Consider the following 25,162-nt stretch of genomic DNA (forward strand, 5'->3'; position numbering starts at 1 on the left):
GAGCCAAAACCAAGAGTCGGACGCTCAACCGAGTGAGCCACCCAGGTGCCCCCCAGGCTTTCTGTTTTAAAGTCAGTTGCAACTTCAGTCAAAATGAAGCATTAACTATTCAATTATTCATTCATTCATTCACTCATTCAAAAACACATGTATATTTCCATTCTCTCTCCCCATAAGCCTCTTGGAAGTAAGAGCAAAGGGATAAAAAAATATATTAACTTACAAAGAGAGAAGGGACAAGGGGATAGACAACAGCAGACAGGAGATGTCACCAGAATTGCAGAGATGAAAGTATGGGTGGGATGGGGCATGTGCAATTAAGTAGGAAAACAGAAGAGTCCAAGTGAGGTGCCTGCCAGACGGGCTGGCGGGGGGGGGGGGTCTCTTTACAGGTACCTGCGAGGCTTAGCATTGGGGGCAGCAGTAACTGCAGGAGGTCAGGGTGAAGGCTGAGGCTGAAATGAGGGAGATTTATAAATCTAGATCAAGAGGGGGACCCTAAGTAGCTGCCCTCCCTCCTCCCCCCCCCCCCCCCCACCGGCCAGGTGACTTCTCCTCCCACATTGAGAAGCTCCTTCTAAGCGGAATTGAAAACTGGAGAGGCTCAGGACACGAAGCATGCAGGCAGGGTGTGGACTTGGACGTTAACGAGGGGATTCAGTGAGGCTGCACATTCTGGATTTCGGGGTGCTCAGCACACTTCCCACCCTGGTCACGGACAGCCCCAACCAGGCATGTTACAGCCAGCAACCCCCGCCCCCAACTCAACCAGAGGGAAGTCAGAGAAGGGACTTAGGCTTGCTACCATCAAGGACCTCCAGTGAAGAACCACATCTCGTGCCCTGTGGGCAATCACCGGGAGGCACAAGTCTCACCCCACACAAAAAGCCCCAATTCTCTCTCTTTTTAATGTCTCACTTTCAGCTATTAGATTGGATGGGCAGAGATCATCTTGGGAGTGGGATGAGAGGGACAGTTACTCTTTTTAAATTTAATTTTAATTTGTATCAGAGCAATACGTGTATAAAGTTAGAAAGTCCAACTACTCTACAAGGCTCTATGATGAAAATTACAACCGTCTCCCAGCTAGGCGAACCCAGCCTTGATTTCCACTTCCCAAAGGCAATTGTTAACCATTCTTTTAGCTGTTTTTTTCCTCCATATTTATAAATAATGTGCTATATTTGCTGATTTCCCGAGTTTTCCATTTTGGACATTGTCTATTGACTTTTTACTTTGGACATTTTGGATTTAGCTCTCTTCCTCCACCATCCTCATAATCCCCCCATCAAATGCTCAAAATAATGCCACAGTTTAGTTGTCTTCATATTTGGTCAATAATTTTCCTTTCAAAAATATAGGCAATACAGGTACATGATTTTTTTTTCCTGTGACTATGTAGGCATGGTTTTATTTTGAAAAGCAAATGATTGTCCCAGTTGGAAGCCAACTAAAACAGAGCATCACTGTGAGCATAAGAGAGAATCCACTAGGCGTGTTCTCCTTTAAGTGGCAAAGAGGCAGTGACCTTGACCTGGCAGAGAAGGAAAAGTAGTCCTAGCATCACAGTAATCCAAATTTACATGGTCTTAATAATGCAGACCCAGTGCTCGCTTCGGCAGCACATATACTAAAATAATGCAGACCCTGTCTGTTTGCTTTCTACTCTAGAAATCAAACCTCCCACAAAGCAAGGAAGACTTAACTAAGGTGACAAAGCTGATTGTAGATGTTTCATTGTTGATGTAAAAGTAAGGGTACAAATAGCAGATAATGGGAAGTAGAGGGGAGAGGCAGACAGAAGGGAACTGCGTTAATATCCTCAGCTAACATAGTGGGGAGTCAACATGGGCTGCATAGATAGGAGAAGAAAAGCAGGGCTAAGTATGTCATATACATGTACAGAGGGAACCAATAGAAAAGCTAAATTATAAATCAGAGAGCTGGGGACAAGGAGGTAGGAAGCTAAATCTTCATATTTAACGGAGGTGAGTCAAGAGACCCTGTCTTAAACTGACCAAGAAATTGCTTTTAAAAACAATCTGAGTATTTTTTTTAAGTTTGTTTATTTATTTTGAGAGAGAGAGAGAGAGAGAGAGAGAGAGAGAGAGATTGACAGACAGAGTAGGGGTGGGGCAGAGAGAGGGAGAGAGAGAACCCCAAGCGGGCTTCTCACTGTCAGCACAGAGCCAGATATGGGGCTTGATCCCACAAACCATGAGATCATGACCAGAGCTGAAATCAAAACTCAGGTGTTTAATCGACGGAGCCACCCAGGTGCCCCAAAACCAATCTGAAATATTTAAAAAAAAAAATTTTTTTTAAGGAGGCAGACGAAAGCACATCACTGGAAAGTGATGTGAGTATGGGGTGAGCAGTGTTGGTTTTCTCTCGAATGATTGGATTTTTAAAAATTCTGTGTATATATTACTTCAATTTTTCAAATGTAAAAGAGGGAAATTCACACATTTTCAAAAGTTGAATTCAGGGGCGCCTGGGTGGCTCCATTGAGTGTCTGACTCTTGATTTCAGCTCAGGTCTTGATCTCAGGGTCATGAGTTCAAGCCCTGCCTTGGAACTTGTGCTGGGTATAAAGTCTACTTAAAAAAAAAAAAAAAAGTTGAATTCAGTGTGAACACATAAGCCATGGTACAGGTGTCCAATTTGCAATGGCAATCTGTATTATTATTCCTTCAAAAATTGCACAGTTTCCAGGCACTTTTTTAAATGGTAACATAAACTTAATGGGTCTCTTATTGAGAGACTTACGAAGTTAGCATTGGATACGGGCAACATTAGGGGAGGAGATAATGTATTTTCATTGCTCTTAATGTTGGCTACAAGGTAAATGAGCCCACCACTTAGATAATGAGGAGAGACTGCACAGAAGTGGAAAATATTTCTTTATGATGCACCTGGTTCCTTGTACCAAGCCCAATTGATCATCTGGAATCTTCTCGTATTACCTAAGCAGGTCTCTCTTCCTTGCCCTGGTCTCACCCATTTCTGCAAAGCTGGGTTTAAAGGAGGATTAGATTCAAATACCTTCTGGCTCCATAGCGAGGTGTCCTAGATTGTGCATTTCCCTTCATCATCTCTCCTCTTGGTCAAACTTTGTAGTCAGCAGAGGAAGGGGCAGCGTCCATCTTTGCAAAGAACGTGCCCCTTAGTAGGCTCTCAATTTGTTGAAAGAACGAAATTCATTGTGAGACATATAAAAGCATCCACAATTTGACCCCAGCTAGCTTTTCCAGCCTCTTCTTCCATTCCATGTCCCTACACCAGGAGACACTCCTTTGTACTCCCATGACTTTGCATATCCTGATTCCTCTGCCTGGAATGCTTTTTTCTCCTGTCTCAAGGCAATGACTTCAAGATCCACCTTCTTTAAAGGAGCTCCCCCATGGCAGCCTCCTCAAGCCCCTTAGCAGACAGGACCTCTCCCGAGGCTTCCAGCAGCCTGGAACTCAATAGAGCTCAATCCTGTTTCTTAACAGATGTTCCTTCACTCTACTCAATGATTGTCCCCAGGACCCTATTGTGAGAAAAATCTGTATCTTGGCTTATACCTGCAGGGAAAATATAATCCAGAAGCTCATCGAACTGGTTGAGAACGACATTAGGTGTTGCAGCAAGGGCAGAGGTCAGGAAAATGTTGTAACGGAGGGATGTCGTTTTGAAAAAGCAAGCACTCTTTACACTCGGGTGGTGTCGGGATTAGTCACGGGGAATGCAGTAAAAGAGGCTCTTCATCACCCTGTCCCCGGTCCATCGCGCGTGCCCTTCCAACTGGCTGGGCTCAGTTACGTTTGCCAACAGGTCTCCCCGGAATTCATTTACCCCTGAGACTCAAACATTAAACTTTAATGTTAAAACTTTTTTAATTATAGGAATCTTTAAACATGCACATACAAACCCTCAGATACCCATACCCCAGTGTTAACAATGGTGGATATTTTGCCAATCTTATTTTCTCTATCCTTCCACACCTCTTTTTATTGGAGAGGAAGGCAGGAGTATTTTAAAGGAAAGCACCCGTCTCGGGATAGATCTCTAACAGATACCTACTTTTAAAAACTTGCGGTAGGGGCGCCTGGGTAGCGCAGTCGGTTAAGCGTCCGACTTCAGCCAGGTCACGATCTCGCGGTCCGTGAGTTCGAGCCCTGCGTCAGGCTCTGGGCTGATGGCTCGGAGCCTGGAGCCTGTTTCCGATTCTGTGTCCCCCTCTCTCTCTGCCCCTCCCCCGTTCATGCTCTGTCTCTCTCTGTCCCAAAAATAAATAAACGTTGAAAAAATACTGATAAGCACTGTGTAAGTCATAATCACAGCAATAATCCTATTACATCACAGCAAGGGAAGTCCCTGGTGTCTGGGGGTCTCCCTTCTAGGGATATCAAGACAGATCAGTGGGTTTAAGCGCTGCCAGCCTGATCCGTGCATCGATAACATGGCATTTTAAGTGTTCCTAAGTCTTTGCAAGTAATCTTAAGCGTACGTTTATGTCTGTATCTCTCTCTGTGTATATTTGTATCAGTCACCATGCTCAGCCCTACAACTGTCTTCTATCGTTCCACAGACCCTCAAAACTTCCCACTGCCCCTACTCAATCTCTGATGCTGATCTCCTAGAATTCCTGAGCTCTCAGGTTTCATCCAAGACAGCTCTCTATTTCCAGTTAGTCCTTGAGTTCCCTGCAAATGGGAACGCACTCAGAGCCACACTTGAATGCTTGTTCTAAAGGCTAAACGTTTCATAGAGAGTAAGTCTGCCTTCTGTCCGGTTTAGGAACTGAATTCTGTTTCCTCTAAGTTTGGGGCTTGGGGAGGCTGAAGGACAGCTGGCCAGCAGACCTTGCAGACGGGGTCTGGGGACATGATGCATGAGGCTAAGACACATCCCAGGTAGCCTCCATGCTTCGTGAATTTAACAGAAGATTGGCAAGGACTGGAATATGTTTTATTGAAACTTCCCAGCTTGGATTTGTTATTTTTCTCTTGCAGTTAGATACAGATGAGGAGTTTTTTAAAAAGTAAATATTCAGAGAGTCTGAACCAAACAGGCCCTGACAATTTTCCAGAGTTCAGGGTTGACATACCTATTTCGTGCCCTTATAAATTCGCAGAGGCCAACAGGTGCCAGACCTGAAAAGTCAGTCTACCTCTCACACACTCTGCCTTATTAGGGAGGAGGGAGCAAGAAGGAGGGAGAGGACAGAGCAGAGACAGTGGGGCAGAAGGACCTGAGGAGAGGGTGGCAGCGGGGAAGAGGAGAGCTCGAGTCTATAGATAGAAACAGAGCTCACGCCAGGATGCTGGACGCTAGATCAGCTATCCAATAGAAATAAAATACGAGGCACAAATGCGAGCTGCACATACAATTTTCAATTTTCTAGTAACCATATTAATAAAAGTAAAAGTAAACAAGTGACATACATGTTAATAATATATTTTATTTAATCCAAAGTACTCAAAATATCGTTTTAACATGCAACGGATGGAAAAATTATGAACGTGCTATTTCACAGTCTTTTTTGTGTATTAAGTCTCTGAAATCCCGTGGGGAGGTTACACTTGCAACATGTCTTAACTCGGACTAGCCACACTCAAGCGCTCAATGGCCATGTTGGTGGGTAGCTATCGTATTGGACAGCATTGCCCTGGTTCTTGACCAAACTGTTCAGACTCTTCTCTCAACTTCCAGTCTGTAAAACAGGGATAACTCTCCCTGCCCGATCCCCTTCAAGGGTTGTGTGAGATGCATGCAGCCAATAGGCATGAATGTGCTTTCGGCTAAAGCTATTGGGCCCTTCACAGGCCCCTACCTCAGGAGAAAGAAGCAAGTATTGCCAATATCGACCTATCAATCTATGTATTGCCTGGTCACCTGGCCTTAGCATGTATTGAACCAAAAAGAAGCATGGCAGGGGCTCACTGACACCTCCATTTCACAGGACAGTTCAATTTCACAACAAAAATCAGGTTGTCAACTGTTGTTCTACAGAACATCTACTATCACAACCATTGTGTTTATTTAAAAAATGAGAGGATATTGGGGCGCCTGGGTGGCTCAGTTGGTTAAGTGTCTGACATCAGCTCAGGTCATGATCTCACGGTTAGCGGGTTGGAGCCTGGCGAGCCCCCGCATGGGGCTCTGGGCTGACAGCTCAGAACCTGGAACCTGCTTCAGATTCTGTGTCTCCCTCTCTCTGCCCCTCCCCCGTTTGTGCTCTGTCTCTGTCTCTCAAAAATAAATAAAATGTTGAAAAAAATTTTAAAAAACAATTTAAAAATAAAAGCATATTTTAATACTCTCCCAAGCACCAGGGATGTAAGATGAGAAAAATAAGCTGCTTGCTCCTGATGAGGTCATGGGGGGGGGGGGAGGGTTGGGGGGAGGTTTGGGGGGGAGGAACACATATGCAAAAATGTATGTATAAGAAGCAAATAGATACATAGGCCCTAAGACTCTTGTTTGCAAGTGTCAAAATACCCAGTTCAAAGGGCATAAACAAAAAGGGGGAATATACTGGCGCACCTGACTGGAGACGCTGTGGTAAATGTGGCTGTAGGCCATCTTGATACCGCCCCCTTCTTGGCTCCGCCCCTCATCTCTGGCTCCAGGTGACCACCTCAGCAGCCCCTGGCGCGCGAGTCCCCACGTTCGAGTCCAGCAGGAAAATCAGTGAGTCCCAACCAAGAGCTCCCAGCAGCTTGTGGGCTCTGATTGACCCGTTCTTGAACCGGTCGCTGCGGCCCCTGGCACAGTTTGCTCTGCCTGGTCACCCAGATGCACGTGGACCAGGAATGTGAGGGGAATGAACGGCTTTCCCAAAGGAAAACTGGTAATACTGAACGGCCAAGAAACAACAATATTGACTAAAATTTATGAGAACGCAGAAAAGGTGTGACCAGGGCTGGCTTCATGAGCTTTTGGCCTGTACAGTCCCACTCTTAAAAGGTCCCCAACTTGGTGAATGCTCCGCTGTCACCAGCTTGAAATTCTTCATAATTTGAGAACAAGGGGATCTCCATTTTCACTTAAATTACAAATCACATACTTATCCTGGATGTGACTACCATTACATTGCATACACAAAGAGGTGACTTTGGAATTGAATTTTCAAAGATAAAACAGCCATTTTCCAAGTGGGGAGGGCTAAGAGGTAGAAAGGAGCAGGAGGAAATTCCAGGCAGAGGGATTAGCATGGGCAACAAGGTAGCAACGCCAGAGGTTCAAGGAGAAACCGAAACCATTAGCGTCTCAAGTGGCTGGGGCTTGAAGTGCAGGGGTGGCCCCAGCTGAGCCGAGAGACAGGGGCAGGGAGGGACCTGGTGTGTCAAGCCAGGAGGCTGGAGCTCAAAGAATATTTCTTGAATGAATTAGCAAAGACAAGTCAAGTAAATTACACTAGAAAAAGTATTTCTTTTGTAAACCTATATTTTCCAAATGACCCTTATAAACTAACACAGCCCCGTTTCCCTCCTTGCTTGTCTACCGCAGACTAAGGCTAACTCTTCGCAAGTAATATTAGCGTCTACTGATCTTTATCATCAGCATGTTAACAAGGTTTGCATTCCACCTCTGTGACTTCACCATCCAAACATTTATGAATCAGGGAGATGTTTCTAAGAACGTGTTTTCCGACTGTTTATAACAATAATAGTGTGCTTTAATTACAAAGATGACGTTCTAAAACCTAAATAGAACAAGCCTCAATTGTGTGGGAGTTCATTGCTTTGGTGATAAAGAAGAAACACAGACGGTGACTCAGGTGGAACATTGTTTCATTTTCATTTTGTGTTTCCTTTGGTGCTACATGTCAGGGCATGTTAGAAAACCCATGGAGAAGTGTGCTGTGGGGAACCTGAAAGTTAAAACGAAGGCTTTATGTGTGACAAGGAAAGTACAGTGTTCCCTTCTCAAGGCTAACATGAAAGGGAGATGACAGCTTCCCTCCACACAGGGCTGATGAGCTGGTAATGGCCAATATTTTGCTCCCAAATTATTTTTTTAAAATGCTGAAGAGCTACCTGGTTGGCTCAGCCAGTTAAGAGTCCGGTTCTTGATTTTGGCTCAGGTCATGATCTCATGGTTTGCGAGGTCGAGTCCCACGTCGGGCTCTGTGCTAACAACTCAGAACCTGCTTGAGCCTTTGTCTCTCCCTCTGTCTGCCCTCCCCCCACTCATGCTTGTGCTCTCTCTCTCTCTCAAAATAAATAAATAAGCTTTTTTAAAAAAAAATGCTACAGAGACAACACTGGTCCTCTGAATTGAGAATATTTTTTGAGTTTCTGCCGCAGGCTTATTTCAAGTTAAATGAAACATAAGAGGAGAAAGTGATGTTCGGGTGTTTGCTAAGTGCTGAGTATAGAGCCTTTGTCTGCCTTGTTCATTCTTGTCTTCCTAGCACTTGAACAACACCTGACTTGTAGCAGGCACTCAATAAACAGTTAATGAATCAGTGAATAAATTTATTCCTCACAGTAATCCTGTGGCTGTGTACACTTTTCAGATCAGAACACAGAGACTGGGGCACCTGGGTGACTCAGTCGGTTAAGTCGGTTAAGACTTTGGCTCGGGTCATGATCTCCCGGCTCACGGTTGGAGCCTTGCGTCGGGCTCTGTGCCGACAGCTCAGAGCCTGGAACCTGCTTTGGATTCTGTGTCTCCCTCTCTGTGCCCCTCCCCCGCTCACTCTCTCTCACTCTCTCTCTCTCAAAAATAAATAAACATTTAAAAAATACAAAAATAAATAGAATGTGCCTTAAAAAAAAAAAAAAAAAAAAAGAAGAAGAACACAGAGACTATGTGCTAGCAATTGAGGGAAGGAGATGATATGTCCAGGCAGGTGTGTACAAGGCAGACGGAGACAACATGAGGCTTCCTTGGTGACTCACTTCTTTGTGACCAAGTGTGTGTCTCTCCTATAGAATCTGTGGTCAATGGAGAATGATAGCAGGAGAAAAGGGGCTCTTAAAGTGTAACTCCCCCTTCACGATCATCTTCACCGTCATTATTGACTGTAGACACAGAGCCTAAAATTATAGGATTGAAGAACTGTAAGGAAGTTCAGAATTTATTTATAATACTAGAAGCTCCCATTTATGTAATTTAAATTTTTTTTAATGTTTATTTTTCTATTTTAAGAGAGAGAGCAAGAGCACTGGGGAGGGGCAGAGAGAGAGGGAGAGAGAAGCCCAAGCAGACTCCATGCTGTCAGCACGGAGCCTGCCACAGGGCTCAATCCCACAAACCCTGAGATCATGACCTGAGCTGAAATCAAGAGTCAGACGCTTAACCGACTGAGCCACCTGGGCGCCCCAGCACAGATTCCCTGATCCATACAGAAGGAATCTGACCCTCAAAAGAGGACCCAAGGCTATTCTGTTAGCACAGAACCAGGACCTGAGCCCCACATCGATGTCATTTCCACTTACCCAATGTTCTCAATTTGAGACGAGTACCCTTTGGATTTCTTTCTGTTTTGTTGGTGTCAGTCAATGCTAGGGTTAGCAGGGCAAAAACGATTTGAGTTTATTAGAGTTGATTAGTCATTCCATTTCCCACCTTAGAACTATTGGATTTTTTCCTGTATCCCATCTCAGTGCCTGGCACATGGTAGAGATTCATAAGTGCTTGATACACTTAATTAAGCCAGGATTTGATTTGGATGGAATCTCAGTCCTTAATATCCTTCAGCAGCAGGACTGGAAAAAAGCAGGAAACTATACCCTTTGAAAGGCACAGTACGATACCAACTTTTACCTTCATTATAATATAAAATTTATGCGTTCATCTTTTAAGAATGAATTTAACTCCATTAAAGGAAAGCTTAAAAATTCAGGTATATATGAAGAAGAAGGGGGAAAAAAAGCACCCACCAACCCAGATAAAGCACTTTCAATATTTTATGGCAATTTATTCTTTTTTTCTCTATTCATGTATTTTATTATTTATTTATAGTTTTGATTGAGTTGTGATTGTTCTGTATTTACAATGGATGTATCTTGCTTTTTAAAATTTACATTCTCATAGCATTTTTTAAGTTATAAGCTCTTTGTAAATAGGGGCATAGCATAGAAAAAAATAGACTCTTACTTAAATGAGCACCTATTTTGTCAATTATCAATTATGCCTGGCTGAGGATCACCAACTTCTGGTTCCTTGGTGGCCACTCCACTGCTAATTAACCACTTCATCAGAAACCTAGACTTAATTTTAGCAATTTTAGGTTCACAAGAAAGTGGAGAGGAAGGTACACAAATTTCCCATACTCCCCTCAGCCCCACATATGCACAGCCTCGCCCATAATCTGCATTCCCCATCAGAGTGGTACATTGGTTATAATTGAGGCATTCACACTGACACATCATAATCACCCAAGGTCCATGGTTTACATTAGGGTTCACTCTTGGTGTCATACATTTCTTTGGATTTGGACAAATGTATAGTAACATGTATCCTTCATTATAGTATTGTGTACAGTATTTTCACTGCCCTGAAAATCCTCTGTCTATCCATTCTCCCCACTTCCTACACACACACACACACCCAACCCCTACCCACTACTGATCTTTATACTGTCTCCAAAGTTTTGCCACTCCTGGAATGTCATATAGTTAGAATCATACAATGTGTAGTCATTTCAGGTTGGCTTCTTTCTCTTAGTAATATGTATGTAAGGGCCTTCATGTCTTTTCAGGATTTGATAGCTCACTTCTTTTTACTGCTGAATAATAGTCTGTTGTCTGGGTGTATCACCGTGGACTTCTCCATTCGCCCACTGAAGGACATCTTGGTCACTTCCAAGTTTTGGCAGCTGTGAATATGCTATAAACATCCATGGGCAGGTTTTTATGTGGGCACGTTTTCAACTTACAAGGATAAATACCAAGGAGTGTGATTGCCAGATTATACGGTAAGAGTATGTTTAGTTTTATTAGAAACCACCAAGCTATCTTCCAAAGTGGCTGTGCCATTTTGTATTTCCACCAGGAATGAACGAGGGTTGCTGTTGACCCACATCTTCACAAGCATTTGGTGTTGTCAGTGTTCTGGGTTTGAGCCATTCTAATAGCTGTGTAGTTGTACCTTCTTGTTGTTTTAATTTGCATCTCTCTGATGACATAGGATATGGAACATCTTTCCATATACTTATTTGCTATCTGTATAGCTTCTTTGGTGAGGTGTCTGCTAGGGTCTTTCTCCCATTTTTTTAAATTGGGTTGTTTATTTTCTTATTGTTGAGTTAGTGTCAATATCACTGGCAAAAGTCTGGGGGGAAACACAGATGGAAGCTGTGGATGCAGTGGGGGCAGATTTGCTGGGTACTGGGAAATGAACAGTAAGCTGCCAATAACCCAGAATAGGCTACGTGAACCCCTACATTGAGCCCTAGGGCCCAGCCTGGCTACCCTTCCTCCTTCTCTCCCCCACCCCCACCCAGTCTTTCTGTCACTTTAATGTCCCCAACATGCTGGTGCCAGGGTCCTCCCTTCTTAGACATCCTACTGCTAAAAACTGTCCCCAAATGAACCCACTAGCCTCTTCCCCGCCCCTAGTCCCTACAATACCAATCAGTTCCCTCCCCAGCCCTTCCCAACTCTCCACTCTATAACAGCTGAGACACGGGACTCCTCCCCTCTCTGTCCTGACACCAAGCTGGTGCCCAATCCGAAGGCAGCTGCCTGGAAGTTTCTTCAGATCATCCTCTCCTGTTCACCTCACTGACTCCACCTCATCTCAGGCACCACTGCTCCACGTAGCCCCCAAAATGTGAGAAGCTGAGCTTTAATGAAAGCATCTTGTGTTTCGCAATGAAAAGATCTATTTTACTTACAACATTATGTTTTGTGAACCAGTTGTGTTTTGAAAAAAAATTTTTTAACGTTTATTTATTTTTGAGAGACAGAGACAGAGTGTGAGCGGGGGAGGGGCAGAGAGAGAGGGAGGCCCAGAGTCCCAAGCAGGCTCCAGACTCTGAGCGGCCAGTGCAGAGCCCCACGCGGGGCTCGAACTCATAAGCTGTGAGATGGTGACCGGAGCCGAAGGTCGACGGTTAACCGACTGAGCCACCCAGGCGCCCCACATCGCTTTTATTTTGAACACACAACACATGAGGGTGAGGACACCACCACCTTCCCAGCTCATGTGGCCTTCGAGGGTGTCACGTGACCAGTGTGGCCGCTTCCTGACACCTCCACCAGCATCCTCCTCTTTCATCCAGTCTGCCCTCCGCCCCGCACCAGCAGTCTTCCTCAACAACATGTGCTCGTGTCCATCGGCGGCCGAAATACCCTGTTACCCACCCCTCCCCTTGGTCCTTGGGACACAATGCAAACTGATTATCACAACCTCCGAGACCTATTACAATTGTTCTCCCTGCCTCCTCCCCAACTCCCCCTCTCCTCCCACACACTCCTGCACGGCAGCTACCTCGCCATTCTCCAGATACACTACAGGTTTTCACAATTCTATATTTTCATTCACTGCGTGCACACTTATGGTGGGGCCAGGATGTGCCTGGACCGGTGCAAGGAGCCGGGAACGAGCATAAGGATGAGCCGGGCACAGCCCCCATCTTCCTGGCACCCAGAGCCTCTGCATTTACTTCTCTTTGTGCCTGGAATGCCTTCCTCCTCTTCTGCCCAGAAAATGCTCAGCCTTCAACATCCAGCTCGAACGTCACTTCATCCATCAGCTTTCGCCAGCTCTCCTGAGCAGAGACATCCTGCCCCACTTTAGCCCTTATTATATGAGCCTGTAACCACCTGTTGCCAAAGTCTGTCTCCCCACACGCTGTGAGCACTTGCAGGGCAGGGAAGCACCACTGTGTATCTATCTGTAGCTCCCGACCTAGCACATACTAGATGCACATTAAATGTTTGTGGACTAATGTATATACAGTAACATATATATGGCACCTGCTATTGCTGGCTACGGTTTCATGCACGGTCATTTGCCACCTAAACAAGATTTAAAACTCCTCAAGGGCAAGGAATGCTCTTATATTGCCCTTGTAGCCCCGACCTGTCTACACATACTGCTGAGAGCAGGATCTGGCAATAGGACACGTTTGAAGAACCGACTGATAGGTATAAACTCACCAGAGTGACTCACTCTGCCCTCAGCCACTCCAGTTTCAAGTACAAGTTCATCATCAGATGATTTCAGTTCATCATATTTTGGGAAACAGAATAAAAGTCCAAAAAGCCCTACTCAGTTTACTCAGTCAATAGCAGGGCTTATGTTTGTGGTTAAAGCAAATTATGGAATAATTGCAAATTTGGCAGACGGGATAGTATCACAGAGGGCACGGGGATGTGGAATTTGTCAAGTGAGATCTTCTGGGACTTTGGGTAAGGTCAACTCTAGAAGGTTCCATGAATTCACCAAGACTTTGATAAAGGAAGTTTGCCCATTTTCAACAAGGGAGGCAAAGTTAAAAATAAAAATAAAAAATAAAAAAAATAAGCACATGTGTAAAGCTCTCAAGATTTGGAGGACCAGGGGCACTTGGGTGGCTCAGTCGGTTGAGCAACCGACTTCAGCTCAGATCATGATCTCACAGTTTGTGAGTTCGAGCCCCGTGTCGGGCTCTGTGCTGACAGCTCAGAGCCTGGAGCCTGCTTCTCATTCTGTGTCTCCCTCTCTCTCTGCCCCTCCCCCGCTCATGCTCTGTCTCTCTCTCTCTCTCTCTCTCTGAAAAATAAACATTTAAAACAATTTAAAAAAAGATTTGGAGGACGGTACAGTACAGCTTAATAGAAGTTTTCAAATAAGTTAGTGTTTGAATCAAGTGCTTATGAGCAACTTTCTTAACATTTCTGAGCTTTGGTTTCCTCATCTGTAAAACTGAAATAATAACACCTACCTCATGGGGTTATTTATTATAAGGGTGAAATAAGATACTAGGTATTTTTAAAAGTGCTTACCATTGTGTCTGGCATGTAGTATGTGCTCAGTAAATAGTAATTACTAAATATGACCTGGACTCAGATTGATTAAAAAAAATTGTTTTAATGTTTATTTATTTTGGAGAGAGACAGAGAGAGCGTGGGGAAGGGGCAGAGAGAGAGGGAGACAGAATCTGAAGCAGGCTCCAGGCTCTGAGCTGTCAGCACAGAGCCCGACGTGGGTCTTGAACCCATGAGCCACGAGATCATGCCCTGTCAAAGTCGGATGTATAACCGACTGAGCCACGTAGGTGCCCCAAACTGATTTTTTTTAAATCTGTTTTAAAATCAGTCAGTAAGTCACCTGAGAGATAGAAATTTCCTTTGGAGTCTAGACATTTCCTATGCATCAGAGTTCTTTGTGACTTGTTAGTGTCAGGGGTAAGGCAAGAGAAAGGAAAAAAAGTAACATTTATTGGATACCCACTCCATGGAAGCCTGGACGGTGCATTGTTCTTTAATCCTCAGTATCACTTTGTAAAGTTGATATTATCCTCATTTCACAGGAGAAACTGAGGTTTCAGGACCCGCCCAAAGCCAAATAGGAGATGGCAGAGTATAGAGATTTGAACCCAGTTCTGAGTGCCTGTCCATGGTTCTTCTCTGCCATCTGTGGTTCCTGCCTCTCTGCTGCTCACCTCTTCAGCTTCAGGGATGCTATGCGTGGCCCCCACTAGCACGGGATGCCCCTGAAATGCCGTCTACTGCTCTAAAATCCGCACTCTTCATCTTGGCCCCAATCTTGGCAAATAGGGCATGAACGGAGCTCAGAAGTCTGTCTGCTAAGGTTCCTTTCAGTGTAAGAATTTATTTTATTAAAATTTTTTAAATGTTTTTATTTTTGAGAGAGAGAGAGAGAGAGAGAGCGCATGTGAGCAGGGGAGGGGCAGAGAGAGAGGGAGACCCAGAATCCGAAGCAGGCTCCAGGCTCTGAGCTGTCAGCACACAGCCCGACGCCGGGCTCGAACTCACGGACCGTGAGATCATGACCTGAGCTGAAGTCAGACGCTTAACTGACTGAGCCACCCAGGAGCCCCGCAGTGTAAGAATTTATGATCCTGAGACCACGTAGAGCCACTTTTCCTCTTTTAGCTCCATTTCCCCACCATTAAATGAGGACACTCAAGCACATCAGAGTTTCCCAAGATTTCCCATGAACACTTGTTGAGAGGCAGTAGGTGTTGAGGGTAAGCAACCAGACTTGAGCAATTATTTATCCTCTCTGTGCCTCAGTTTCCTCATCTATAATATGGAGCGGTTCACAGTACTTACATTATAGGGCTGCTACGAGGATTAAAAGCAGTAAGTATATGTAAAGGGCTGAGCCTGCGGTCTGGAACACATTGAGTGCTACATAACAGCATTTGCTGATATTATTTTATACTTCAAGGCAGAAGAGAGGGGTGCCTGGGTGGCTCCGTTGATTAAGCATCTGACTCTTGATTTCAGCTCAGGGCATAATCTCATAGTTGGTGAGTTTGAGCCCACATCGGGCTCTGCACGGACAGTGTGGAGCCTGCTTGGGATTCTCTCTCTCCTTCTGCCCCTGCCCCGCTTGTGCTCTCTCTCTCTCTTGCTCTCTCTCTAAATTTTTTTTTTTAAGTCAAGTGGGTGGCTGTGGGTGGCTCAGTTGGTTAAGCATCTGACTTCAGCTCAGGTCATGATCTCATGGTTCGTGACTTCGAGCCCCACATCGGGCACGCTGAAGCCCCTCACCAGGCTCCGCACTCTCTCTCCCTCTCTCTCTTGCCCGTCTTGGGATTCTCTCTCTCCGTCTCTCTCTCTGCCCCTCACTTACTCACACTCTCTCTCTTTAAAAAGGCTGATTAGAGGGTACTAACCTCTCCCCCCACCCCCAGTCTTATGGAATATAACTTTCCATGGTCCATCCCAAGCCCCAAATGTATTTGATATCTTCTCCCTTCCTTAAAAATTCTTGTGTGACTTCTATTTAAATTCAACATATCCATATTTGTTTAATATAAAATAGTAAAGCACTTATTAAGACAGACACTCCAGCAAGATCTCTCCCAGAAGGCACAGGCAGAAGTATCGTTCCTGCTGGTCTGCCTCTATACCACCCACCCGTGCTGCAGACTGGCTTTTCTGTTCTAAGAGAGACAAACAGAAAATAAAGGGGGATGGGTAGGTAAAGAGCAGGAGGCTTAAAGCAGATGCTTCCATGGGAGAAAGTACCTGCAGGATTTGTTTGTTTGGATGTTCAGCAGCAAGGAAACTGCGCAGGTAGTCATAATCACCGGGGGTCCTTCCAGCTTGCACCATGCCCTGTGTAGCCCCTGAGGGTAGAAATCAAGACCCCTTCCTGAACTCCATTTAAGAAACAGGGGCAGTGATGGAATTTGATGCCCCCTTCCCCATAATAAAGATTTAAATCTGGAATAGCACTCTAGCAAAACTATTGGCAACACCCTAGAGGCTAAAAGTAGGAAAATGATGAAGTAAAACATTCTACGTCCATGGCCATGGAAAATCATGGTAATAAAAGTCAGGAGAGTCCTTCCCTCTGGGCAGTAGAGAGAGGCAGATGTGATCTGGAGTGGTCACGTGGCGGCTTCTCAGTACCTGAGGTGGTGGTCTACTTCCTGACTTGTGTGGTTTTTTAAGATTTTATTTTTAAGTAATGTCTACACCCAACATGGGGCTTGAACTTACACCCCTGAGATCAAGAGTTGCATGCTCTACCGACTCACCCAGCCAAGTGCCTCTTGTGTGGTAGGTTCTTGATGTTTGTTTTATTAAAATGGGCGTACACGTTCTATATAATCACCTGTATGTATGCTACGTTTCACAATAGAATGAACATCTTATTTTTGCGAAGAAAAAATTATTGTAATAAATGCCACATACAATTCACAGTAATAAGTAAAAGAACAAATTTCAAAGTTGCATGCAATCTCAGTCACAACTATGCTCTTAAAAATCATGTGTGAGGAAAAACTAGAGGGAAACGTCAAAATAGTGTTTGAGACTCTGGGTGCTTTTTTTCTCTTGCCCATTTCCCATATGTCTATATACGTCTCTCTCTCTCTATATATATCTATGTGTATACATACATATGTATGTATGTGCATATATAATGTATAAGAGCTCCCCCAAGGAGTCTTTAAAAGTATGAATCTTTTCATCATTTTCAAGTCACTCCCACATCTGTGACCTCCTTGATTCTTACAGCAAACCTTTGGGGGAGTCCATGGTAAACAGTCCTGTTTTATAGACTGCAACACAGGTGAAGTGTTCAGGACCTGCACTGAGTCACTCAGTTGGCTGGAAGGAAACCTCTGAGTGGGTCCCAGGTCTCCTGAGTCCTGCTAGCACCTAGAAGCTGGGACTTCATTTTGGACACCCAGAGCTCTAGGGTCCCCATTCCTGAATGGGAATAGTTGCTGCCTGGGCTTTGGTCACAAGGTCCAAGGCGGGTGTCTATGGCAGTAGAAGACAGACTACTTACAAGAAGGTCCCCAAAGATACAATCCCCACCTAGGGTGCCCTCATACTCCCTCCTTTCTAGCAAGGCACGAAGTCCATCAGTAAAACTCCTTGGAAATGTGGAGAAAGAGAAAGATCAGTTGTCAGGACCACAGGCTGTGTTTGAGAATCAAGTTGGGCAACATTTCTCAACTCTAGTTTTTAGAGGGAACCGTGATTAGCGAAATGCATCTGTCCTTGTGCTACTCAATGCCTTCTTCTTGCTTCTCTCCCTCCAGCTCTTAGGGTGGGTTGTCAGGGCTTGCAGGGTGGCTTTGCAGGTGTCCATTCAAGACCCTCAGAGCTCAGCCCGGGGCCCTTCACTTCAGAGAAGATGGGGCCTTAGAGAGAGGGAGTACCTTGGTCAAGAATACCAAAGGCAGGGGCGCCTGGGTGGTTCAGTCGGTTCAGCGTCCGCCTTCGGCTCAGGTCATGATCTCACAATTCGTGGGTTCCACAGCACGGGCTCTGTGCTGACAGCTCAGAACTTGGAGCCTGCTTCGGATTCTGTGCCTCCCGCTCTCTCTGCTCCTCCCCCATTCGCGCTCTGTCTCTGTCTCACAAAAATGAATATATGTTTTAAAAAATTTTTTAAAGAAGACCAAAGGCAGAAAGAGACCAAAACCCAAACCTCCCACTCCAGCCTGGGGCACTTAGCACTGGACCACTCACCGGGAGCTTAAAGCACTGGTCCACACGGTGCTGAGGCAAGTGGAGGTATGTACCAGAGTTGGGTGTGTGGGGAACGGGGATCCCCTCTCATTTTCTGTGTGGAGTCTTATCCCTGCTCCCTTGAAGATGATCATTTCTGGATATAGCTCCACTTTGTCCACCACTGTTGCTACCGACTAAAGGGACAGATGGGCTCTGGCAGAGATTCAGGGGTTTCCCCCAGAAAGCCCTTCTTGATTCATAAGCAATGAGACCACTACTGAGGACTGGCTGTGTGCCCCCTCCTCAGTGAAGCCTCCCAAGTTTATGTGTTAGCTGCTGTTACTGCTGCCATTTTCCAGCTCAGCCCAGAGAGGGAAATGACTCCTCCAAGGTAACACAGTTGCTGAGTGCCAGCTACAGCATCCAAGTCTCACCTTCCACGCTTCAGAGCCCACGATGCGGTGTTTCCCCGTCTTTCCTGAGGAGGCCCATTTCGGAGAACCTTAAATAGTAACCCCCACATTCTTTTTTTTTTAAATTTTTTTTTCAACGTTTTTATTTATTTTTGGGACAGAGAGAGACAGAGCATGAACGGGGGAGGGGCAGAGAGAGAGGGAGACACAGAATCGGAAACAGGCTCCAGGCTCCGAGCCATCAGCCCAGAGCCCGACGCGGGGCTCGAACTCACGGACCGTGAGATCGTGACCTGGCTGAAGTCGGACGCTCAACCGACTGCGCCACCCAGGCGCCCCAGTAACCCCCACATTCTAACGGACTTTATAGGAAGTGTGGACTTTGGAAAGCAGAGTAGAGAAGAAGAAAATCCATTCCACTCCCTTTCTGTGGCAAAGAAGCGCCCGTGCCTTGCTGCTTGGCCGATTTTGTGCTTAACTTACCCAGAGCTCTGTAAGCAGAAACAATCTTGGGGGTTGAAAAAGAATAATGTGGGGAGGGGAGTGGGAAGGGACTGTTCCCTGGATTAAGAAACCGCTAAAACCTTTAAATATCCCTTGAACTTTTTTTTTTTTTCTTTTGGCTCCCTGCGATGTTTGGGTGTTTAGATTCTGTTGCCACGTGTGGGCTGTTTTTAGCTGCCTAGTTCCGTCCCCTCCCGTTTTAACTTTTTCCCCTTCCTTTTGCACATGCCCCAGCATGAAGTTTCCAATTCTTATCTCACTCAGCAAAACATACTAAAGCTGGTCTGAATGTGGATTCCCTCCACTGTTCTCCAGGGGGGAAGTTCAGCAATAGTCAAGTCTCTGCTTAACCCCCTTCCATGGAGGAGTAACACCCTCCCCCCACCAGATAACCCCAGTGGGGCTTCCTTCTCAGGGGGAGAGGCATTCTTTGCCTTTGTGTAGAGAAGCGTTTTGGTCCGGGGAGCTTTTCTTGTTCCTCTTCTGGATGGTACAGGCTGTACACGCTAGAAATCGGTGGAGTTAACTGAAGTCAGGGTATGGTGAGGACACACAGGACTGAGATATTGATCACTCCTCCAGGGGCACACACCTTGGGGCTCTTCCCTTGCCCGGCTCTTTCCCAGTCCCCCCCTCCAACGGCAGGCATTTCACAGTTCTCCTGGGGGCTGGGAGCCAGGCAGAAGTAGTTTTTGTTTTCCTTGGATAAGCGTTTCATTCACGGGGTGGATTTACTCCTCTATCAAGATTCTTATCACTTTTAGAGTTTCAGTGGGAGAGCGAGGCAGAGAACGCCAGGCTCATGCTCCGGTGACCAGCTGACAGCATTTTCTATCCAGGGTGACTTGGAGATTCAAAACCAAGAATTATTTGAATGAAACAAGACCAATAAAAGGAACGGAAGGCACGATGATAATAAAAATAAAAATAAATGACGAGGAGCTGTGGACTTCTCAGTCATAATTACCCTTCTCTCGCAAGGACCAAGAAGCTGGGCTGGCTGTGTTTACCCTACGCCCTAAATTTAATTTCCCCGCAAGGACAGGATTAAAACACAAATCTGGCTGGGGTGCATTAAAATGCAAACTGGTTAAAGATTTGTGTAGGCATCTCACGAAGAGAAAAAAAAAGGGGGGGGGGGAGTTTCACCTGACACCCTCCATTTTCCTGTTTCACTTTATAATGGTGCAATTTATTCCAGGGCAATAGGTAAGTAGTATATAGATACGTAGAAAATCCCAAATAATTTTCATTTAAATTTACAAGCGTTCTTCCTTCTGGTCTTGCAGCGTTCTAGGGGTTGTGCCGACACGCCCGGGGTTTACCTGCAGGAGGGTGGAGTGTGGGGGTGTGGGGCTGGCGGTGAGGGAGTGTGGGCGTGGGGGTGGAGGGTGGGGCCGGGAGAGCCGTTACCTGGGCGAAAAGTAAAGCAAAAACAACCGCCCCGTGCTTCCCGCGCGACGTAGCTGGAAACCCGGTCAGGTACAGGGCTACATCCTCCAGGATCCTGCGTGGAACCCCTAGGCTCTCAGACCGGCTGGGGGCGGGGGGAACTTCCGAGGCTGGCCTCGGGCGTTGTCTTGGCTGCCCGGAATTTTGGCGAGGGTGTGTTGGCTGAGGTTTGGGCTTGCGGGGAGAGGAACCGGGTGTGGGGGGAACCTGCAGTTTGACCTCCAGCTCTGAGGGTCTCTGCCTCAGGCGGCTGGGCAATCAGAGGGTCTGCGGAGACGGACAGATATTCTACGGGGGTGCAGGACTGTGTGTGGGTAAGCGGGAGTGGGGGAGACCCCTCCATCACTGCCAACTGTAACGGCTTTAGGGGACCAGGTGCGGGGGTGGGGCTGACGGCGAGGCCCAGGTTCCAAGACCCTTCAAATTCTTACCTCAAGTTACGAAAGCATGATCTTTGATCACCTCTCTCCCAAGAGGCAGGTGGAAGCAGAGGCTTCTGCCCCTGACCGTGCCCCCACCCCCCACGCGCGTACGCGGGTCCCCCCTGCCAGGCAAGTTCGAAACTTCGCCGGCCACATGCGCGTCCACATATATTCGTCCTTGGGCAGTTGAGAAGGTCTCTGGTTCTGCCACTCTCGAAGCCGAGACAGTTGGGGTCGGGGAATCGGAAGGCAGAAATTGTTTTTAAGGTTCACGTCCAGTTCTGCTGAAGCCCCAGCTCTAATCTGAGGCCATAGGACCCACCCTTTCCCGACAACTGGGCTTGAGGGTAGAAGGGATTTCTTTTACGAGACCTCGTTTCAGCCACGGTCAGTGCGTCCCCAGTCCCGGCGGTCCTGTCCCAGCCAATTCCGCTCTCGGCGCAGAAAAACACGTGAAAGACGAAGATGGGTTTTCCCTAAATGTAGCCTAAGAGGGAGGCGACCCCCCCCCCCCCCGCCCCGGCTCGCGTAAATCAAAGCACCTTCTCTTTCCTCCTAGCCCTGGCCGCGCGGTTTCAGCCCCACTCTTAGCGCCTGTTGCCTCTGATTTTACAGCTCTCTTATCTTTCCATGCTGTGTTCGTTTCGCTGAGAAACTGTCAATTTCAAACTCTTTGTGGTTGTTTAAAAAAAAAACCACAAAAACCCACTCCGCTCCGTCCTGGCCCTGGCCCGGGAGACGAGTTCTCCACCGGCCGGGAGGCGATTCCACATGTGCGCTCGTGCGGGGTGCGCCGGGGCTGCGGGCGCACAGTGCCGGCTGAGCGCTGCCCTCCGCGACTGGGTTAACGGACGGACTTCTCGCGGGCCCTGCCGTGGCGGTCACCCCCGGCGGGTAACGGTGGGGGCTCACGGTAGGGGTCCCTTGGGCACCTCTCCCACAGCGGCGACTACCACTTCTGACACTACCCTGCCCTCCATTTGAGAAGGATCTTGGCGGGGGAAGGGGTATTTTCCAGAGCCTCCAGAAAATGACCACGCATTTTAGAGAAAGGTCGTGCCCGCTTCCCAGCCTCACCTAGTCTGGGCTGCGGCCAGGCCCCGCCCCTCCATCTCCCCCCATCCCCCAACTTAGCGGAGGGAGAGATGCCAGCGCAGTGGAGTCATGCCGCTGGCTTGGGCACCATTGGCTCATGCCTGGAACACGCAGCGGCGAGTACGCACATCTGGCGGCCAGCCCGGACGGCTCCGGTCCTGATATGGAGAGAGAGGGCGGGCGGGTGTGTGTCCGAGCGCGCGAGGCCGGGAGAGCGCGGCCCTGCGGGCTCCTCCCCGAGCTTGCATCACCAGTGCCCCCCTTCCCTCCCCGCTTTGGCCCCTCCTCCATCCCTCTCCCTGCCCAGCCTAGTTCGGCTGGTTCTCGGGGGAAGCTATTAATAGCATTACGTCAGCCTGGGACTGGTAACCCGGAGTAAACGGGCACACCGCCAGCTGGAGGGCTATAAAAGGGGTGATGCAACGCTCTCCGAGACACAGTCGCACGCAGCGAGGCGCGCAGTGCACAGCGCTCTCCCGGCGTCGCCGCCCGAACCCGAGCCGACCCGCCAGCCCGCGCGCCGGCCGTGAGTCCTCGGGGTTCGCCCGCCCGCCCCGCAGACAGACAGCCCGACCCCGCCCCGACCCTGCCCGCCCTCTGGACCCTGGCCGCCCCGAGTGGAGACCGGAGGTGAGCGCTGGAGCCGAGTGAGTGAGCGCGGCGAGGGTGGCTTGCTTTCATTCCCTCGGCGCCCCTCTAGTGACCAGATCCGCGACCCCTGCGCCCGCCCCCCGACCCGCGCGCCCAGCCTCCGGCTGCGAAGGAACTCTGGCCGAACTTCTGCCAGCCGAGGCTGCTCCACAGCGCTTCGGAAAGTTTCTCGCAAAGAACTTTCTCTTTTGACTTGGGGCGCGAAAGGTTCCCGGCGACGGAGACGTCGGGCTCCGGTGCCTCCACCGGCTCCGGGGCACTGCTCCTCTTGGCCCTCGGCGCTTGCTTACCTCTCCCGGAGCGGGCGTGGGGAGGTGGGTGCGCGGGGGGTGGCCAAGGCTCTCCGCCTCGCTGGCCTCCGCTCATCCTAAGCTCCGAGCCGGGCACCGCCGCTCCCGAGTGCAGCCTTCCCGGGGCCCGCCGAGAGGCACCGAGGCCGGGTGCCGGCGGAAGGGCTGCCCCAGGGGCCGGAGCGAATGAATGGGAAAGGGACCGGCGAGCCTGGGTGCCGGGCGCGGCCGCTGGGGGTCGCCCTGCGCTCCCTGGAGCGCCGAGCCGCGGGACCGCGCCGGAGCCGGGAGCGAAAGTTAGTTGCGACAAGTTTAGAGGTGGCGAGCGCTCGGGTTGCTGTCCTGGGGCGGAAGGCGGAGAGGGCTCCAGGCACAAGCGAGCGTCCAGCCCCTGGGCCTGAGACTTCCTGTCCCAAAGCTCTCTCACACGCTTTCCCTATCTGTGACTCTTCCTCCGGCGGGCCCGCGGATTTCTCTGCTTTTCGTCCGTGGAGACCCACCTCGGAGGAAGCGAGGGTGCGGAGCCCCGTCAGATAATTGAGAGCACGCCTTTGTAGCCTGGTGGTCAGGACTCTGAGCGCTTACACTGCGCCTCGTGTCTTTGAGCCTCAGTATCCCCAGCTGGGAGAAGTGGGCCCCTCCCTCTGTTTGTAAGCACCAAGTGGTGGTTGACCAGATAACCACTGAGGTTCTGTTCCCTCTGGCAGAACTTCTTCAGATTCCAGTGGTGTAACTGAGAGAAAGGGGGCCGGTGAGGAGACCTGGATGATTTGCGGGGGGGGGGGGGGGGGGGGGGGGGGGGAGGGTTCTCTGAGACCAGCTTCGGTGGCAATGAGGGGGAGGGGACTTATCCATGGGCATGTCTTCCCTTCCTAACTTTCTTTCCATTGAATTGGTTCTCCTCTCCATTTTCATTTCACCTACTTTCTTTCCTCCTAACCATTTTCTTTTCCCTAATTTTATTACCTAGATCACATACGCTTCCTTACAAATAAAGGCATGGCCAAACCCCTGATGGAGCCAGAAAAAAGAAAATGAGTGCTAGAAAATCTGGGTGGCCTCCCAATGCACGTATTTCAGTGTGGGTGACAGTCCCCTCTGTTGGGGGCTTCCCGGACTTGAAATGAAGGAGAAATTGTTCTTACTGTCCTTTCGTTTTATGTTTAGTATTTAGCGTAGAATAACTGCAACATACAGACTCTTGCCTTGAGGACGTTCTGGACAAAGCTTGAAGTGGCAGAGGGGTTTGTAATTGTATTGCCTGCATGGCTTCAGAGACAATGTGACAGGTCGCTCTCCAGGCTGACAGTGTGGATAAGATGTAGCCCACAGCGCCTGTGGCAACTGTTGGAGCCTTCCCATTCTTCCTGTCTGAACCCCACCCCTCTCTGTCTCTCTTTTGGCCCTGTCTCTCCATTGTTCTCTTTCTTTTGTACTCCCTCCCTGCCTCAGTCCTGTCAAAGCCTCTTCTGTGGTGGATACCAGGTTACTAAGACCACTGACCCCTCATCTACCTGGCCAATGACTCTATTCTCCATTTGCCCTACTGGTTGGTCCTTTTGGGGTTGCATCTCTGTTGGTGATAAAGGAAAATGAGCAGTGGGTGAGTGGCCAACAGTTTGGCCACGGGTGGGCCACTCACCAGCTTTACGGCCCTTGTGCAAGTCACTACCTTCCAGGTCTCCTTTTACTCAGTTGCAAAATGAAGATGTGACCTAGGTGACTCTAATATTGGGCGTTTTATCCCATTATCTAGAGCCCGTGAGTTCCTCTCGTTGCAAATTGGCTGGGCATGGAACAGGGTCAATGGCTCCAAGTGTTACCCGGCTCGGGAAGGAGGAAGTGCATAGGCAGGACACCACAGAAACCAGAGATGGTTCCATACTTGAGAACTGGTTATTTCTCAAGTGCGTAAGAGCAGTGGAGACAAGGTTTTGCCAGCAAATAAATAGTGGGGTAGAACTGACCTGGTGTGTTGGGAACCCTGGGTCAATCAAGGTGCAAAAGAAGGTCATTCACAAATGACCTAAATTTCATTAGGGTTCTAGTGCATTCCTGATCAATAGGGCTAACTTGCACTGACAACAACATTTTGAGTTCCCTCTGAAATGGGGAAAGTGGAATCACAGTAACAATGGCTCCTCGGTTCGGATATAAATCCACTTTCGTGCCATTTATATAATCGTCTTAACTGCCCTGTGAGGGAGTGGGGGCAGGGGGTTTTGGTCTCATTTTACGGA

General features: G+C 48.1%; 1 protein-coding gene across 3 annotated transcripts in view; it reads left to right on the forward strand.

Annotated features, from left to right (window-relative positions):
* ATF3 (activating transcription factor 3) overlaps window positions 1-25,162 on the forward strand; it is a 58,513-nt gene that overhangs the window by 23,714 nt on the left and 9,637 nt on the right. Inside the window, exon 1 of one of the 3 annotated variants that reach the window (XM_086694531.1) lies at window positions 22,307-22,628. The exons of 1 other annotated variant lie outside the window; for it this stretch is intronic. In XM_086694531.1, coding sequence (XP_086550657.1) covers window positions 22,399-22,628 — 230 coding nt within the window. In that variant the 5' untranslated portion in view covers window positions 22,307-22,398. Of the gene's footprint in view, window positions 1-22,306; window positions 22,629-25,162 lie in introns of those variants that run through there. One more of the 3 variants, XM_025921140.2, reaches the window with a different exon arrangement.

Source organism: Puma concolor, chromosome E4, assembly GCF_028749965.1.
Source record: "Puma concolor isolate L17-30 chromosome E4, mPumCon1.1.hap2, whole genome shotgun sequence".
Lineage (NCBI taxonomy): Eukaryota > Metazoa > Chordata > Mammalia > Carnivora > Felidae > Puma > Puma concolor.